At 25.9% G+C, this 19,059-nt stretch overlaps 2 protein-coding genes across 2 annotated transcripts; both read left to right on the top strand.

Moving 5' to 3' along the window:
* Window positions 1-4,329: 4,329 nt before the first annotated feature.
* LOC113559003 (FAD-linked sulfhydryl oxidase ALR-like) lies at window positions 4,330-5,844 on the top strand. The gene is made up of 3 exons (XM_026964592.1): window positions 4,330-4,366; window positions 5,422-5,569; window positions 5,682-5,844. Exons 1-3 carry the CDS (start codon window positions 4,330-4,332, stop codon window positions 5,842-5,844), a joined length of 348 nt encoding a protein of 115 aa, XP_026820393.1.
* Window positions 5,845-16,412: 10,568 nt separating this feature from the next.
* LOC113557212 lies at window positions 16,413-18,830 on the top strand. The gene is made up of 2 exons (XM_026962597.1): window positions 16,413-17,402; window positions 17,533-18,830. Exon 2 carries the CDS (start codon window positions 17,544-17,546, stop codon window positions 18,777-18,779), a length of 1,236 nt encoding a protein of 411 aa, XP_026818398.1. The 5' UTR covers window positions 16,413-17,402; window positions 17,533-17,543; the 3' UTR covers window positions 18,780-18,830.
* The last annotated feature ends 229 nt before the right edge of the window (window positions 18,831-19,059 follow it).

Below are 19,059 nucleotides of genomic sequence, written 5' to 3'. Positions count from 1 at the left end.
AATGACGACGAGTGACGACCGACGACGACGCCGCCGCCGCCGCCGCTGGTGCTGCTGCCGTCGGTATTCGGTCGAGTCGGCCGTATGTCGGATCGGCGCGACCTCGGGAGGCCAAGCCGCGTACACCAGCGAATTGCTGTGCGCGCGCGGTCAAATAATATGATTGTACAGCAGTTATTATAATATAATATAATATTATTTCGTTTCGATCTCGTCACACACGTTTTATCGAAACATTTTATCTGTTGCCGCCCAACGGGCCGGAGAGCCGTCCGAAACTGTTTTTTAATTGTTGTAAAAATAATATCACAATCGCAAGGTGGTTGGTTGGTACGGACGGTATAAACCATTATGTATAATGATAGGCATTATTTATAGGCGTACAGCCAGCAAGCTAACGAGGGCGTTTGAAACACGTCTGGCGATGGTGTGATTTTTGGGGAACGGACGGGGAAAAGATGACGATTTCGATTACAGTAGATTATAATAATCGGTTAACCGAACGCCGATCACAACGGAACATTACAAATTTGCGAGTGTGTGGTGGTGTGGGTAAGGCGCACGCCGCGCGAGATGCGTATTGTGCGTGTGCGTGCGTCGTCGTGTGTCAGCGTGTGCGTGCGCGTGTGTGAATACTCTTGATATTAAATCGGACGCCCTGCAAAGGTTACCGGCTACCGTGTTACCAACGTCGCGTCCCATCGCCGGTAACCGGGCGAGACCGTCGAAAAACACGGTTATATTTCTAACGTCTGCGTACGCGGATCCCTGTGCGGGATGTGCATATACGGTCGATATATTTGATATATATTTTTTTTGTTCCTTTATAACGATATTTTTTATTGGGCAATATGTTACAATAATAGAACAATAAGCTTCATTTATATATTATTCACACATTACAGACATCATAGGAAATTAGGAAACACTGAATGAAGAGATTTCCCAGTGGCCAGTGGAGGTTTTAATACGATGATCTGTACCTACCTACTAATTTTTATTTTATTGAAATGCAAATAGTCAATTAATTGTTAAAATGTAATGTGTAATTTATGTATACCTAATTTATTAATACAATAATGCACATTAATTCTATCTAAAACTTAGGTTTATTGATATTACTCTATAAATTATAAGGGTAATAAAAATAAAGGGTACCTAGGGAATAGGGCCTTTAATATGAATAAATCATGTTTTTATGTACATGTTTCATTATACTTTATTGAGTTTATTGCCTTGAAAAAATAATAATTATCAATATTTAAAAATAAAATTAATTTGAAAAAATTGTTTGTTAAATTTATTTATTTAAACATTTTAATGCAATATGTAGTTTAATAGACAGGTGGATTTGGTATATTTAAGACAAATTGTATTCAATTTATTTAAATTGTATGAGTAACTGTTTGGTTATTAGTGCTATTGTTTCTATTATAAATTATAATGTTCAGTAAATATATAATTTTATTAATTAGCAATTAATAAATGGCAGTTTAACTTAAGTTAGAAAATAACTTAATAATTTAAATTTTTATTGGAAGAAATGAACTTTGTTTTTTAAATGTTGTAACACTTTTAACAAAACAGATGATAAAAAAACTAAAAACTATTGGTAATGATATATTATTATAAACAAATTGTAATAACTGTAAGGTCAATATGGGTGTATAATAATTTGTAATCCATATCCATATCTGTTTTTAATTATTATATCTAATGAAATATAGTAAAATTATAAATGTAGACAATTAGAATAAAAATATAATATAGCAAAAACAAAAAAAAACCTCTATCTATATACGATATAAAGAAATATATTTTAAATAGGTACAATTTTTTATTTAATTCAAAATTATTTAGAAAATATATGATGAAGGTATTGAAATTTACTTGCTTACTTAATTCACACTTTACATAGTTGCTGCATTCATTTATTTAGTTGATAAATATTAAAATAAAATAATTATTTACTAGATACTTATTATACATGTAATATGTGAACTTCTATAAACAATTATAAACAATTATATCTTTTTTATTCTAGTTTAAATAAAAGATAGAAAAACCTTAAATTTAATCTTGAAAAACTAGTTAAGACAAAGAGTTCTAGAAGAAACTTTATTACTATTTCCACAAGTTTTTGAATACAAATATAAATATTACTAATAGTTTCATTGATTTCAGTAAATTTAATATATCGGTAAATTACTTTGCTACCTTTTCAAATGATAACAGTACTGATTTTAATTTGACATTTGAGAATAGTTTAATGATAATTTCTTAATTATACCTGAGATCATATAAAATATTTTTATCGGTCAATATATAAATTTTATTACTTTTCAAAATTAAATTTAAAAAATCGGTCCTTTTAAGATATTGATACAGATTTTGATGACAAACATAATTTGTTTATTATACATAATAAACATGTATAACATGTATTAAAAAAGTACACCTAACATGATCTTCTAGTATGTAATGTAAAAAAAGAAGTAGGTATAGGGACATTCAAAAGAATATTACAACTATTATTAAATGTTTATTTATCAAACTATTGAATGGTGGTATGATACGATTACAATTAAAAAAATTATAGATTCTCTCATTCTGCTTAGTTTTTATTTCAACAATGAACACAATTATATTTTCAGCTGGTACATATTTGTATTAAGTTTGTAATTTAAATTAAGACAATATTTTCATATTTGGAAATTGTTTTTACAATAATATAATTTTAAGCATAAAATTAATTTATATAATTTTAAACAGTAAACTGCCGTTTCAAATTATTTAATTTTGAAGTCAATTAATCAACTTGAGTAGGTAATATTGTAAAGTGAATTTTCTTGATTTAAAATAAATTAAACTACTAATTAATTAAATATCATTAATTGTTATAAATGTATAATATTTATTATATATCCCAATGTTGAACTACCTATTACCACAGCAACAAATTTGAATTATTCATATTTTGACGATTCAGTATATTTCAATATATTCAACTACCTATATCTGGAAATGAATTTTATTTTTAATATTTTCATAATTATCACATAACAGGTTGAATTACCTGTATAGAAAATTTAGTTGATTTAATTTATTATGGACATGAACATACCTAAACATAGAATATTAAATTAAAATATCCTATATATATAATATAAAAATAATAAAGTAAATCAAAATTACTCCTCATAATAACAGTGTAAATTTTTTATTTTTCAAAAGCATGAAATTAAAGATTTTTAAAACTTTTGTGGTTATTATAGTTTATAGCTTTTATTGTGTTCATTATTTATAATATTTATATATAATAACTACTTATATTGTTGATACAATGATTATTTTAATTAAATTAAAAATGAATATTTTAAATACACTACCATCTACCATCAGGCATCAATATAATTGATAATATAATAAAACGAGGTAGTGCAGCTTCTAAAATATAAAAGCCATATTTTTTATTTTTAATGCACTTTTTATTTCTACAAAATTTTTAATTAGACCATTGTTTTATTATGGGTAATAATGGCAGAAAAATGTCACAACAATTCTGATTTTACAAAATATTAAGTACCTACCTATTAGTTACTTAAGATTAAAATTATGAATTTGACCTACTTATTAAAGACATATTTTATTCAAAAAGTTTATTATTTATTGTTAAATAACTGTGTATATCGAATCACCCGTTTGTACATTTAGTAGTTTAAAATTGCTTTTTCGAAAATGGTTTTGCGCAAAACTTCCTGTTTTTCCTTGATTTTATATTTTTCTTATTCCCAGTTATTTTTAAAAGTGATAGGTTTTTTACTTTTTCTGCATCCTGCCTAAAAAAGACTAAACTTTTTGGCATAATTTTAACTACTCATAGTAAGTACAAGATTATGACTTATGAAACGCCTATAAATGTTATTAATTATAAATACGTTCCTTTCAAATCAATACCCAGTCTGGCCAGTCTTTATTTTTAGTGGATTTAGAATTTTGTTCCTAACATTTATATAGAACTATGGTTTTAGTTGATACACATGATTTCGGTGATATCCCATTCTAAAATACAATTAGAAATATTGTATTTTGTAACATTAGGAATCATGGAGTATTTTAGAATCTGGAAATCAATGCTTTAGAACTGTATGTGTTAAAATAACGTAAATAAAGTAAATAGTAAATACCAAATATTAAAATAAAATATTTCTGTCGCAAGTTGTATTTGTTGCCTATAGTAACACGTGTATCCTACCTATACTATTTCCAACGATTTCAAATTTCGTAAATTTTTAAAAACTTATTTTATTTCTGGTGCATACATTTTAAATGGAACACAATTGCCCGTTGAATAAAGTTCAACTCGGTAAGTAAAATTATCACATTAATTTAAATCAAGTTTTTTTAACAATAGTTCACCATCTGTTGAGATCTTAAAATTTCTACCCAAAAAATAAGTTACAATAATGCTACAGAAAAAATATTTTTTTTAAATATTTTTATTTTATATACTTTGCGTGCATTTTAAATTCCCAATTTCTATATGTGGATTTAATTTAATTTGTAAATTATTCTTTTTATCAGTTAATTATTTTACAACTTATGCGAATTAATGGCTAATTCTAGTAATACAAGTGTTTTATACTATGGAAATAAAATATTTAAAAGTACATAACAATATAATATTATTACATAATAATTATTATATTAGACGTATACTAATAAATAATGTGTTATTGACATATGCAAAAGAGTTAAAGGTGATTTTTATACATTTAATGTTGTATCTTGTATCGTTATACCGGCTTTACACATTTATATAACATTTTCAATAAACAATTACTCATCAATTCATTCATCATTTTAATCTATTTCAAATTAATTTCGACATAAAAATAAATATTAATTTAGTTTTCATTTTTCATTTTTTTTTTTAAAAGTCATTAATTCTAAATTTAAAATTGGGATTACTAATTTGGTTATGACTTACAAATTAAAATACAGGAGTAGAAAAGAAAATAGTGAATATTAAAAGCATTGTTGTAAGTAAAAACAATTTATTGACGTCAAGCAAAATACTTCAAAGCATGCCTGAAGAGTAGACTTTCTTAACTTTTCTTAATTGTATTATTGCCAATCACTTCTAGAGTACCTATATTATTTATTCTTCGTAAATCATAATATCTGAATTCACTCTTACCTTAACATCGATATTGGTAACCACAGCAACGAATCGATATGATAGCAAGTAGACACACCGAGATTATAAAGTATCTGTTCTATACACACGTATATAAACCTAAAACCATTATAAAGATCAATTAAAAATGCTTTTTACTCATTATTACAGAAAGAATGCAAATCCTAGAATGTTTGAAATAATAAAACATTATTAAAACTTAAAATATTTTTTACCTATAGGATATCATACCTGGAATTTGCTTCATACCATAGTGGCAAACTATCCGGACGAACCTTCTCTTCAAAAACAGGAAGATATAAATCAATTTTTTGAACTACTCGGACGTCTGTACCCTTGTCAAGCATGTGGTCGTGATTTTACTCATTTGTAAGTTATACATATATGAATTACGATGTTATAGAACTTATGTCTTATAGATATGTATAGGTCAGTAGGTATTCACATTTTACAAGTGTTGATTTAGTGTTTTCATTAATAGGTTAACCCAACGACCACCAGAAACTAACTCTCAAAATACATTATCTGAATGGCTATGTTCTATACACAATGATGTCAATCAAAAAATTGGAAAATCAATTTTTGATTGTAATAGAGTAAACGAAAGATGGAGAGACGGATGGAATGATGGAAGTTGTGATTAAAATATAAATTTATAATATATACATATACATGTGTGTATTATATATTTATATAATTGTATTATTAGATACATAAATTGTATATATTATATTATTATTTATTTTTAAATATAATAATATAATTTGAGATTTTAAACTTAAATGTAGGTATATATGTCATATTGACACTGTAGTAAGCACTTTAAAAACTAAATAGTAATGCTCAATTTCAATGGTCTTTTTTAGTTTAAATAACTTATAGTTTGTACGATTAAATCATAACGGATAGGTATTTATACATAGATAAACCGTAAACAATAAGAAAGAATATAAATAAAACAATAACTATATCTATATTTTAGTTATTAATTTTGGAAATCTTTTATTTTAGATTTAATTATATATTTCTTTCAGATTCTATAATGAATATACCTATTGAATTTTTTCTGTTCGTCATTAGTCATCGCTCATCACCCTTTGTGTACTTAAAAATTAAAATGCTTCAAACTGAAACTTTGCGGGTAATTTCATGAAGAAAATTGGATGTAATTGATATTTTGATGTAGGAAGTCTAGAGTAAAAAAATTCCCAGACATTTTCAAAATAATTGAAAAAAAATAAAAATGATATCATTTTTATTCATTATTATGAAATTAACATTTTCTTTTTAAATTAGAAATATGACATGTACCTACCTAAAATTGAACTATTATTAACAGTTGAATATTTTATTAATAATTATAAACAAGAACATAATTTTGTCAAAAATAATTAGATACCTACTAATTAGTAGGTATACCGTATATCTACTGTTTTTACAACAAATAGAAAATTAAGGAAAATATACTTATAGCCTTGTAGAGGACCAGTTAATATTTTGTTGCTACTCGAGAGCCGGAACTCTGGACATTGGATCGTATACCTCCTAAATTCAGACCAGTGACCATGCTTTTTATATTCCTGAATTTGTGCAATGTTTGGTTACCATTTAATTTCAACCAACTCGAAAATTTCTCAGTTTTGTTTAGCTTTTAATTTTTAGTTGTGTATACATAAAACCAAGAGTCACCAACTGGCGGATCGCGAACACTTTTTACGGACCTTTATCCGCGGAGTAGATTTTAAAAATTTTACAATATAAATTAATAAAAATTATAAGTGTCATATACAATTTATACTACGAAAAATAATTAAATTAATCTGTATTGAACAAATGCATAAATAAATCAATATAAATACTAATTTAAAAAAAATGAATTTATTAAATTATTAAAACTGATAGGGATCGCGGCCAGTATAGTAAGTTTCAAAACAGACCTCCATAGAAATTAGTTGGTGGCCCCTGCATAAAAATGTACCTGGGTGATTATTTTCAATTAATATTCTTAAAATATTGCTTAAGGAAATTATTACTTTATTGGAAATTTAAAAAACAATAATTTTTAGAATTTACCTGTATAATTTTATTTTTTGTTTTCTTGTTTCAGTGTTTCATACAACAGCTTATTTATTGAGTTAATTTATGTAAATATTTTGATAAAGTATTCTATGTCCTGACAACCCTTTTTAAATAAAATTAATATTAGTTGTGTAATTCTGGAAAGTGGTGGGTAGATAATAATTAATATGTATAATTATTAATTATATTTGTGCTATTTGTGGTTATATATAGGTGTCTGGACGTATAAACGAAAACAAACACGACGAGACTTCTCAGACTAAGTACATTTATAAATTATTATGTATTTAATAATATTTTAGAGATGGCACGTACAACTCAGAACAAGCATCTACTACAACAGTTGCTGTTGCGTTTATAAAAATGTTTTAAATTATTTTAATATATACATGACACACGGGGCTTTGTGGATCGTGGGTGTATTTGTTGTACGTGTAGCGAAGGTTTTGGTTGACAGATTTATATTTTCAACAAAAAATCGATTTACCCCGTCGCCAAATTTATACTTGTTTACTTAACCGCCCACCCGTCATTCGTTCGCACACAATATATATACGGTTACTATAATGGTGGTTCGTCAATATTTAATAATAATATGATCGTCGCTTTCTATTATTATAACAATAAAGCCCTTACATTATACATTATTCTGTGCGCATGTCAAATATCGTATCGACATTATGATTGTCGCACGCATTTCGTTGTATAGCTATATATATATATACCTATACGAGAGGCATGTATTAAAGAAAAGGAGGATTAAATCGAACCAAAAACGGTTTTCTCGTGATAATTTTGATAAAATATACTTTTATAAAAATCAGTTAAAATAATTTTATTTTTTATGGAATTTCGGTGATTTTTCTTAACATTAGTAACGATGACGTTGGTGACTAATGACTAATAGTAAATAATAAATACAAATTTACAATATTAGAACTTTTAAGTGAGTTAAGAATTTGTAAAATATAAAAATAACCTTCACTTCTAATTTTCCAAGATAAAACCGATATGATGTTCGATATTCCCTAATTTGTCAAAAAATCAATTCACTCCAACATTAAAATATTTCATAAATGTGTATATTTATAAATAATATATTCATCTAATAAGTTATTATTTTGTTTATTATGCTGAAATGAATAATTGTTTTATCATTCTCATTTTAAGTATACACATTATATTACTATACTCGTATTAGTATTATTTAAACTTTTTTTTATCTTGCTATTTTAATTATTATTATTTTTTAAATTCATACTAATGTTACTTTATTAAGATTTTTATATGTATACAAAAAAGAAAATTTTATTTAAATTATAGTAGTTACAAGTTAATAACTCGTGTACCTGCCAATTCAATAATTATAAAAGTTTTAACTTATTAAAAACCTTCTGTTTTTATTTATTTTGTAATATTTAAATACCATGTTATAGTATAAAAATTCAAGGAAAAAAAGGTAAAGAAGTTGAAACCTATCTGCTGTACATTAACATTAGGTGACGAGTTGGTAGGTATCATAATATCACTAAGTATTTCATGATATGTTTTTTAAATAGATATTAAATCATTTATTTTAATAATATTTTCAGATATATTGTATTTACTATATTATTAATAATTAATATATATTTAATTATATAATAAGAATAAATATTTATACCATGTTATATTATTGTTATTACTTTTTGAGTCAATACCACCTTATTACCCAAGGTCAGCAAGAACTTTTTCGGGACCCTAGGCTGATCGATTCTAGGCCCCCTTTATTTACACTTATTTTTCCGCCAAGATATATATACCTCTTGTACACATTTATACATAATTTAGTATAATACAAATATTCAAGTTTTATAATATGTGAACATTAAAACCATAATAATTTGGTTTAGTTAAAATAATTTTGGGCAAAAAATAAATACAAACACTAAAATTAAATAAAAATCAATTACTTAATCCTTAGCTTCTTGAGATAGTATCTGATCGCCTACAATAGATTAATTTATAATTAAATAGATAAAATTTTCTAGAATAGTATCTTATGCTACGGCGAATGATTATAAAATAACTTTGTATAAAAGGTGTCACGAAACTCGGGCCCTTCCGTAGATACGGTCCCTGGATCTCTAGCCCTTCCTGTCCAACTTTCACGCCGGCGATGTCCTTACCATAAAAAAGTTAGAATAGGATCATAGTATATTTAAATAATATTTTAAAATGATTCTACATATTTGGAAAATATAGGTACCCTGTTTTATAAAAGTGAATAATTAATATAGTTGGTTGACTGATTGTTGTCCATTTCCGCGCATCTCCCACCAACGACTACTATTGGATAGTCCCCAAATAAAATATAATAATATTACTAATTAGAAATATTAGTCATAAATGTTCATAGGTTGTTTTGGGAAACGTTGGCTAGTAAAGTGGTGGAAGTTTGGGCTCGCCACTGCTGGAACCGTCAGCTGGTATGCGCGAAAAGTGATTATTACTCTTTTGAGACGTGGTATAATTAAATTCATAATGTATGTTAAAGTTCTAAGTCCAACAAATAGTATTTTTGAAATATGACAAAATAATTAATGTTGTTATTCATCATTAAAAATGTAATTTCGTAAAAATTTGAACTTCAAATACCTAAAAAAAAAAAAAATTGTGATCATATATTTTTTATAGATTCTTTAGGTTCCCGTATGAACTAATTAAAATAAACATTGTATTACATTTTTAAACCTAACTATAATATTAAAAATTTTTATAATTTTTACTACAAAATACTTGTGGTTTGTAAATTATTGTGATTTTAACGATTTTATAAAAATTTAAGCTCATAATGCATAAAAAAAATTGTGTATGTATTTTTATAATTATACAGATACAAGAACATAAGTATTTTATGTAGTATCTTATATTAAATTTTTCAACATTTTTACTTCGCGTTCAATCTTTTATTGTCATCTATAAAAAAATAAAACTAAAACAATTTTTTAGTTAACATGTTTGAAAATTATATCATGTTTAGAAAACGCTAACATAAGTAATTACAGGTATCTAAGGTTATTCGTATTTAAGTTACACCAAAACATTAATCTTGTTAAAAACTAGTTTATTGTAAAAAAATCCCATTTTCCTTAATTTTAGTTTGTTTTTCATAATTATTTTGAAAAGTATTGAGCATTTTTGGCTCCACTTCACTTGCAACTTGCAAGTACAAAATACGAATGCAACATCAATATTAATTAAGGTATAACGCATATAAATAAAAATTTAAAAAAGTACCTATTATAAAAGTATTTGATATTTGATAGAGTATAATAATAATTACATTAAACATTTTAGATTTATATTGTATCAATTTACAGTTCTAGGTAAGTAATAATAATATTAATAATTTGAAAATGTTTAGGTTAATCACAGTTATTTTTAAAATTTATAAAATAAAGATCGTAATTGTGTTCGTGATGGTACTTCATTAGACAGGCTGCTAATTAGCAGTACAGCAGTACAAATTACTTATTAATTATTTATTATGTTTAAGTAAATATATATATATATTAATTATTAATATATCATATTCATTTATAATTATAAAATAATTTATGCAATATTAAATAATAAACAATAATAATAGTATATTTTTATGTTTGATACAATACATCAGAGAACACATATACCAGCTATAATATTTATTATAAATACGTTATTATATTTTTTTGTAATTACTAGTATATGCTTTTTGATATACTTAATCTTACTTTGTAAAGTGTAAAGTGTAAAGTTTGTTTAATGTTCCATATCGATATAGTTGAATTTAAAAACAAAATACAAAAAGCGTGGGTATACAAGGTTGGTTATTATATCTCACCACTTACTTTATTTACGTCATAAACACACTGTAATAGTCTGAAGTCTGAACTCTGTTCAGAATTGTTATTTTTTTTTTTATGCGAGATGATTTATCTTTGTTTTAAAATTCGAAAATATTGTAATACATATATCAATAACTTGAACCGAGATAATTCTGTTTTACAATAACGTTTTTTCTTGTATGTGGTTTTTTTTTTTAGCAAACAATTTTCGTACTTTTGTTAGTGGTTAAAAAGTTTTATGAACCTCTATCAATTGATCCTACCTACCTAAATTGAGCAACAGATGGTACTTAAAACGATTAAGTTTAACTATAATAATGGCGAAACCAATTTTAATTACCTACTTATACATTGAACTATTTTTTAAATAATTATTGAGAAATATAAGCATGGTTCTAGATGATTTTGAATTCGAAATAAATTATATTTTTATTATTATATTCAAACTTGAAATACTATATTATTTATTATGTAAGTATTTAACTAATCAATCAAATTCTACAGAACTACTTATAAACTATGATCAGGGTATACTTATTAACAGGGTTCGGCGGATTTGCGATTTAAAGCATTTAAAATCAAAAAGATATGTGTTTAAAAAAGCCATCAAAAATTCTGAAGTTGCTGTACAGTTAGACTTTAGAGTCGTGTGTACCTATTATCATAGAGTAGGTTACTATAGAAATGGATGTTATATATTTTGATAAATTATTACATTTTAAGAAGGTATGTTTTTATTTGGATTCCGCTCTGCTATAATTAGGAGTCGAATGAATTACTAATATGATCTTGTTAAATTTGAATTCTATGATATACAAATATAGGTATCATTGAATAACAAAAACAATTTTGAGTGGACTGTTAATTATTTTATATTACAAAGTACTCGTATATATGTATTATTAAATATATAATTTATAACATATACATGTATACATCTTACATCTATCATAATACGTTTTTTTTGATGATAGTTAATAAAGCAATTTATTTTAGTTTTAATGTTAAGGTAAGTTGATATAATTATTCGAAAATATTGAATTTATTATATTATTAATATTTGATTATTACAATAATATATATTTTTACCATTACCTATTATATCAACTTAGATAACTCAAAATGTAATAAGATCTTTTTGTAAATAGATGCCGTAAAAGAAAAAAAAAGATTTATAGTATAAGTAGATAATAATATAATACTATAAAATAAATAAAAAATATCATTGCGTATGATAATATAATATACATAAAAGATTTTAAAGTCCCACAAATAATTTTTTTGAATTATAACATGTTATTTATCGTTTACATAAGTAATTTCGTCCAAATTTTAACTTAAAACATCTATAAAAAATAATTGTCTTTACATATTCTTTAGATTATATGATTTCAATATGAACTACTGTAGAGGAATCTTGTATTCAATTTTAAAAGCTTAAAATAGATATAAAAATAAAATGTTTTATTAATTTCTAATTGCAAATTAATTTGAATATTTTTAAGATTTTGGCGAACTTTGTCAAAATTCTAACTTAAGCTTATTATAAAGAAACATAGTATGACTATAGATTTTTGTAAATTTTTTAATTGAGAAATTAACAACTTATGGGGACCATAAGTTTATTACCAACTGTTAGCTTTTATTATTTATCGATACAATTTGAATTAAATTAATATAAAAACATTATTAGTTTGTTGACACTTATAAAAATAATAATTAAAAAAATATATAAGTGAATAATAATTAAACAAAAAAATAGTTAATGCAATAGGTTTTATTTATCTAAATAAGAATTAAGATTAAAATCATTGATTTACTACTACTGTTATTATTAGATACTATTACTTCGTAGAATCAGAAAACTTTTGACTAAAATGTAAACTTAAATAATGCGGTATATATATTTATATATATTAAACTATAATTTTATTTTCCTTGAAATATTTTCAAGCAATAATTTTCAATTTTAATTGTTTTAAATTTTAATACTTGACCTATGCATAAATTTATAACGTTATAACTTTATAAGCTATAACCATAATCAATATCAATTAAGTAATATATCTGAATATAAAGTAGTATATATACTTATAGTTGATTGTTACATTGACTTGCGCTATCCAATAATAACAGCCTATAACATTCCATAATAATTATGAATGTAATATAATGTCATACTATTCATACTATTATTACTAGCATAGTAATACATTTGTTATTATAGAATCCTATTATAATAATTAATATTTCCGTTTTTAAAATTAATGTGGCGTGTATTCGAACAACTAAGGACCTATAAAGCAGTTTAATGATTATATTGCTCAACATTTTTAAATATATATAATTTAAGTTTCAATCAATCAATAAACATTAAACAAAATAGGGTGCTGCAGTAACAGACTCTCAATCAATCTTCTTTTTTAGCTTATTATTTATGCCATCGCATTTGAAATATCTACTAATTTATGACATGTTACTAAACAATTTTAATTATAAAATTTGTAAGATATTTATTTGATAGGTACCTATATTTTATTCTTTAAAAAGACAAACAGTAGTCACTCAGAAATACTAATTGGTTTCTGTAATATTAAAAAAATATATTTGTAGAATTATATATTTAATGCACAGCCGCACAGACACGAATACCTACTATATTTTAATAATATAATAGGAAACACATGAATGTTTTTACAAAATTGAGCGAAGCAACAATAATATATTGATTTAATAATGTGTTTTTGTTTGTGTGAACAAAAAAAATGCTTAGATATTTTTTGATTGAAAAGTGAATTTGGTGGGTATATAAAAAGGGAGTACAAAACTAAAAAATGTTAAGTACTTTTCTTAATGATTAGGAACAACGAAAAAATGTAGGGAAAACTTACATTTTTACTCAAAACCAATTTCTGACAATATCGATTTCTTATTTTGTAGTCATTAAAAATAAAACAGACAATAGTATTTTAAATTTTCACCAAATATTCATATTTTATGTATAACTGTATAAGCGTTTAATAGACATGGTATAATTTTAAAAATATTATGACTCATTTTTTTTTATACACAATGAATTACAAAATGTTTAGATTAATTGTAAGCTGTTGCCTGTTTATATAGTATTACTAATGGCAAAATTAATTACTATATAATTATAATAGTAATATAAATATATGATAAAGTATACTTTGTAATATAGCTGTCAGACACTCAGATCACTCAGACCATATTATTATTCATTAAGAATTATTTTAGATTCTAATCGGAGCGATAAATGCATTGATTTTACAATGATATATTTTTTTTGTGTATGAATATGATTAAATGTCGATAAAATGCTTCAATTTTCTACTTTGAGGGTAGTTTTGGATAACAAATTGGATCTAGTTTGAAATTATTAATATACTGTATTAACATTCAATTTCAATATATGGTACGAGTAGGAGCCACTTATTAGGAACACCGATAATTGATACAATCACGTTATTGAAATCAAATGTCTAGGGACTGTATATTAAAACATTAAAAATCAATAGGATTATTGAAACAACACATTGGTTGTTTCAAACTATCATTAGGGTCAAGGTAGGTACTACTACTATTATACTACATACTATAATATAGTACTATACAATATTATCTTATCTTTACTGCCGTTACGTACCAATACTGAATTCCACTTGACAAATTAATTTCGTTTATTTTTACTTTTCTTTATCGTAAGTACAGTCGTACCTACTAATTACTATGCTCTTTAGTCTCTAGGTACTATTATTGTTTTAGTTCAGCTTTGGTGTGCGTACGTAAACGTGGTTAGTGTTTCGTTTTTTTAAAAATCTAAAAATGTCGGAGCCACAGAAGTGCGTCTTTAAAGTCCCTGATGTGCTTTCAAAAATTAGATTTGCTCGATCTAATATTTTTCATTTTACATTTTACATTGAAATCATGGATTTTGAAAGATCGTGAAAAAAATATAGTAAAAATTAAAAATTGTAATGCTTTTATAATAATAATGTTGCTTAAAGCCTTTTTTATCCGCTTTGTCTATATATTTTTCCACTTTTATTTTCCAATATTGCGCGTTCGATAAATATTTTACATACTATCTAAATTAATTAATTTGTAAACAGTTTGCACGCATTGTTTTTATACTAAATAAAACCAATTGCATATTAGAAACAATCGGTTAATTGTCACGTTTCATCTTGGTCGAAAAAGTGTTCCTAATAAGTAATAAGCGACTTCTACAATAGTTCTACTGTACCTACGTTAAATTATAATCAGTGTTAACTAAGTGGCTATTATTAACATCTAAATTCTAAATCCTCATGTTCTCCAATTTGGTTTCTGTCATTGCTACACCGTATCAGAAATAAACATCGTTTTATCTACCAGCTATCATGTAACATTCTCACTCTAAGTAATATTATTACGTCATATATTTTTAATTTAAGCTGTAATATTTATATACTAAATATTTTATACATATTACCTATATCATTGAATGGCAATCTATTTTGAATAGCCAAAAATATCCCTATTCCCTATAGTTTTGAATGATATGATTTATATTAATATAGTATAACAACTTTGAGCGTAACTATTCTAAATAAAATGTGTATTAGGTACACAGAGGTATTTTAATGTTTATTTTTTTGGCACGCAATTCGGACGCACCAATTAATAATAACATGGGTATATTTTACTTTTGCTTTTACACCCCCAACCCGAGTCTCATAAAGATCATAAAGTCCTAGATAAAGCTCTGGTCGTAGATCCGGCGAGGACTCTAAATTAGATTTGAAATAAATAGGTAATAAACTAATTATTACCAACATTCAATAATTTTAACCAGGACTTATTGAGTATCTAAGCTTATAATTTTTTTTTTTTTTTTTTTGTTTGAACTGACGACGCCGTGGGAACCGCTTGCACATTACTAAGTAATGATAATATTGATAAATTATGACTGTTACTCGTGGCTTGAATGTTTGCAGGTCTTAATCCTACATTCTCATATAAATGTAGGACATAATATTATAGTCGTTTGTCAGTAATTTTATCATCGAGCGTACACTAAGCACACATATCTACTTTACCATAGGGCATTAGATATGTACGTTTACCTTTTCGTTAAATTATTTAATTTCATTGTGTTAGTCTATAATATAGACGTCAGCGTATCCTTATTCGTAGACGTGTTACCACTGTTACCTAATCGTGTTTCGTTTGCGTCGCGAAATGTATAAGTTCGTTAAAACGTTGAATATTTTATGTTACTAAGAAAGTTAATAAAAATATATTTCAGAATTTTTCACCATTGACATGTCTTGATCAAAAATTTAAACAAAACACAACTCTTCAAAAACTATGAATACGTGTGGCCGATGTTCAAACTAACGTAATCTATTTTATCAATACCTATCCATTTTAATCTTTTTTTTATGCACACCTTACATACCTACCTTAGAATGTATATCTTCATCTTTATTACATAGGTACCTGCCATTGTGATAATTGTCTACATAATAAGTACCGAACACTAAAAACAGTATGTCATTGTCGTACCGCCTTTGAAATAACGTTAGCACTAGGCCACTATTCATACGACCAAACATATTTCTGTATTTCTGTGCATTGAGTTTTAAAAACAACAAATATTACGCACGTTACTTACCTACCTATCTATGTTTATTTGTTGTACTTATACGATTGTCAATTACTGCATTTTATTGTACCGCAAGTTAAATACTTATTAGCAAGTACGATTGATGTCTACAAATTCAATCGTTTACCGAACATTATTTACTCAGTAGGTATTAGGTTCGTGAAAATTGTACTTAATCATTTATCTTATATACTAGGTATATTATAAACGGGTTGGTACCCTTTGGTAATATTGATTATATCTAATTATTATTTTACCTCCGCGTTTGGAGGAATAAATCAGTGTGTAATCTTCCTCCGTGGCCATTTGGAACAACAACGCTACATATTTTAGTGAGTATGTAAGTGATAACACATACCTATGATAATTATTATTTTTTGTTTTTATTTCTGTACGGCGTATGCAATATTGTTCTAATGTCATTTTGACCTAATGCAAACCGTTCAATATTGAATATTTTAATTGATGAGAGTTTGGTCAACTGCGTTTTATTTATCTACATCAAGTTAAACGTGCGCTGCAAAAATTGAGGGAGATTGGCGAAAACGTAATTTGCAATACTAATCCTAACTGCTTATAGTAGGTGAGAACAACATATTCTCATAAATATATTAGATAACTTAACTAATATTCTGTGATTTATTATGCTACCAAATACCTTTGAAACCCCAAGTATAAAACTCGGGTCCAAAATCGTTTTGTTCGATTTTTAGGTGGTGTATATATGTACGAAATGGAAGATCTGCCAAGCTCAAGCAGTTGTTCATTGGATTCAAGTAACACATCTAAGTCCATAGTTATTCCGGTGGGTCCACAGTCACCTTATTCTGGTGATTTTGGTGAATATTTTTCTGAACAGTACTCTGTTTTAAAGTTGGTTCTTTCTTATCTAAACTATTATGATCTTAATACTCTTCGAGAAGTCAACACTTCATTAAAAATAGCTACTGATATACTGTTAAAAAAACGTACATGGATTCAAGCTGCTTCTCTAAATTATATGCATGGAACTGATCATCGACCAGAGCCCATACACAGTGGACATTTTATTGATTTAAGAATTGAACCAAAAGTATTGTTTACTTTTGAAGGTATGGCTGGTGGACCTTCCTCTAGATCCAGACCGAAAATTTGTATGCGTTTACGAGATAGAAACGATAACCGTTTCTTTCCCAGAAGTGACATAGTGCCAAAATCAGTTAAAACATTTGTACCAATTGGTGCTAAAGGTATTATTTATCCAGACAAAAATGAAAAAAATGAATTGATATCTGTTCAGACTATGATGCATAAAAAGCTAGCACTTCTCTATTTGCCTACAACTGTCAGTTATGATGTAAGTGTATTTACACGCGTAGTTACATCCGATTCATTTACACAAGAACCAATACGTGAATTTTTTTATAGTGATCCACGCCCTATAAAAGGAATAATATTTTTGAAAGTTGGTGCACCACATATTGATGGAATGATAAGGTTTATTGTGAAAATGGTATCTAACAATCAGTCTGAACCATTTGCATTGTCTGGTGGACACGTGTCAAGCTTAGATTATGATAATCCACCAAAAAAAAATATTCCTGGTGTTTTGAAGGCAATCATATTTCGTGGAGATGGTATACGTTGTGTGTCAGATTTCATTGGTTCTACTACAGATGATGGAGTACTAGAAGGATTAAAACACACTGCACTGTATGTTAACAAGACTTTTGGGAAATTGAACATTCATAAGACATTCATAATGATGTTTCAGTGTGTAGATAGACATTCATTACCTATTGAAGATAATGCTCATATAGCAAAAACATTTCCAAATATACCAATTTTTGGTATGCAAACTTGGGGTGAAATTGGATTTAGGTCTTTTAAAACAAATGAATTTAAATTTGCTCCTAAAAAAAGAAAGTTATCTATAATGCATTCAGTTAAAACCACATACATGATTGTTTCTATAGATTAACAATAATATCTAATAATAATTTTACTTGAATTATTTTAAAGTATTTTAATACTTTCATTCATCTTTGTTTTTAGTGTTTTGATTAATTTTTATTGTTTTTCTTGTTAAATAGTTTATTTTATTTCAGATTTATATTTAATTGACAATTATTTTAATTTTAAATAATATGATTGCAAAATGTTAAATATATAATATCACTTTCAGTCTGAAGTTAAGAAATGAAAAGAAACATCTTTTATGTACAGATATATATTATTTTATTGTTATTTTTTTATTTTTA

Source organism: Rhopalosiphum maidis, chromosome 3, assembly GCF_003676215.2.
Source record: "Rhopalosiphum maidis isolate BTI-1 chromosome 3, ASM367621v3, whole genome shotgun sequence".
Taxonomy (NCBI): Eukaryota; Metazoa; Arthropoda; class Insecta; order Hemiptera; family Aphididae; genus Rhopalosiphum; species Rhopalosiphum maidis.
The sequence above is the reverse complement of the archived record's forward strand: the minus strand, read 5'-3'. Positions and strand labels throughout refer to the sequence as shown.

What these genes read in the sequence shown, in the direction of transcription:
- LOC113557212 (XM_026962597.1), top strand. Translation starts at nt 17,544, where the DNA reads ATGTACGAAATGGAAGATCTGCCAAGCTCAAGCAGTTGTTCATTGGAT.
- LOC113559003 (XM_026964592.1), top strand. Translation starts at nt 4,330, where the DNA reads ATGGAACACAATTGCCCGTTGAATAAAGTTCAACTCG. An exon ending in GTTGAATAAAGTTCAACTCG is followed by an intron (nt 4,367 to 5,421) that starts GTAAGTAAAATT and finishes TTTTACCTATAG; the next exon opens with GATATCATACCTGGAATTTG. An exon ending in GGTCGTGATTTTACTCATTT is followed by an intron (nt 5,570 to 5,681) that starts GTAAGTTATACA and finishes TTTCATTAATAG; the next exon opens with GTTAACCCAACGACCACCAG.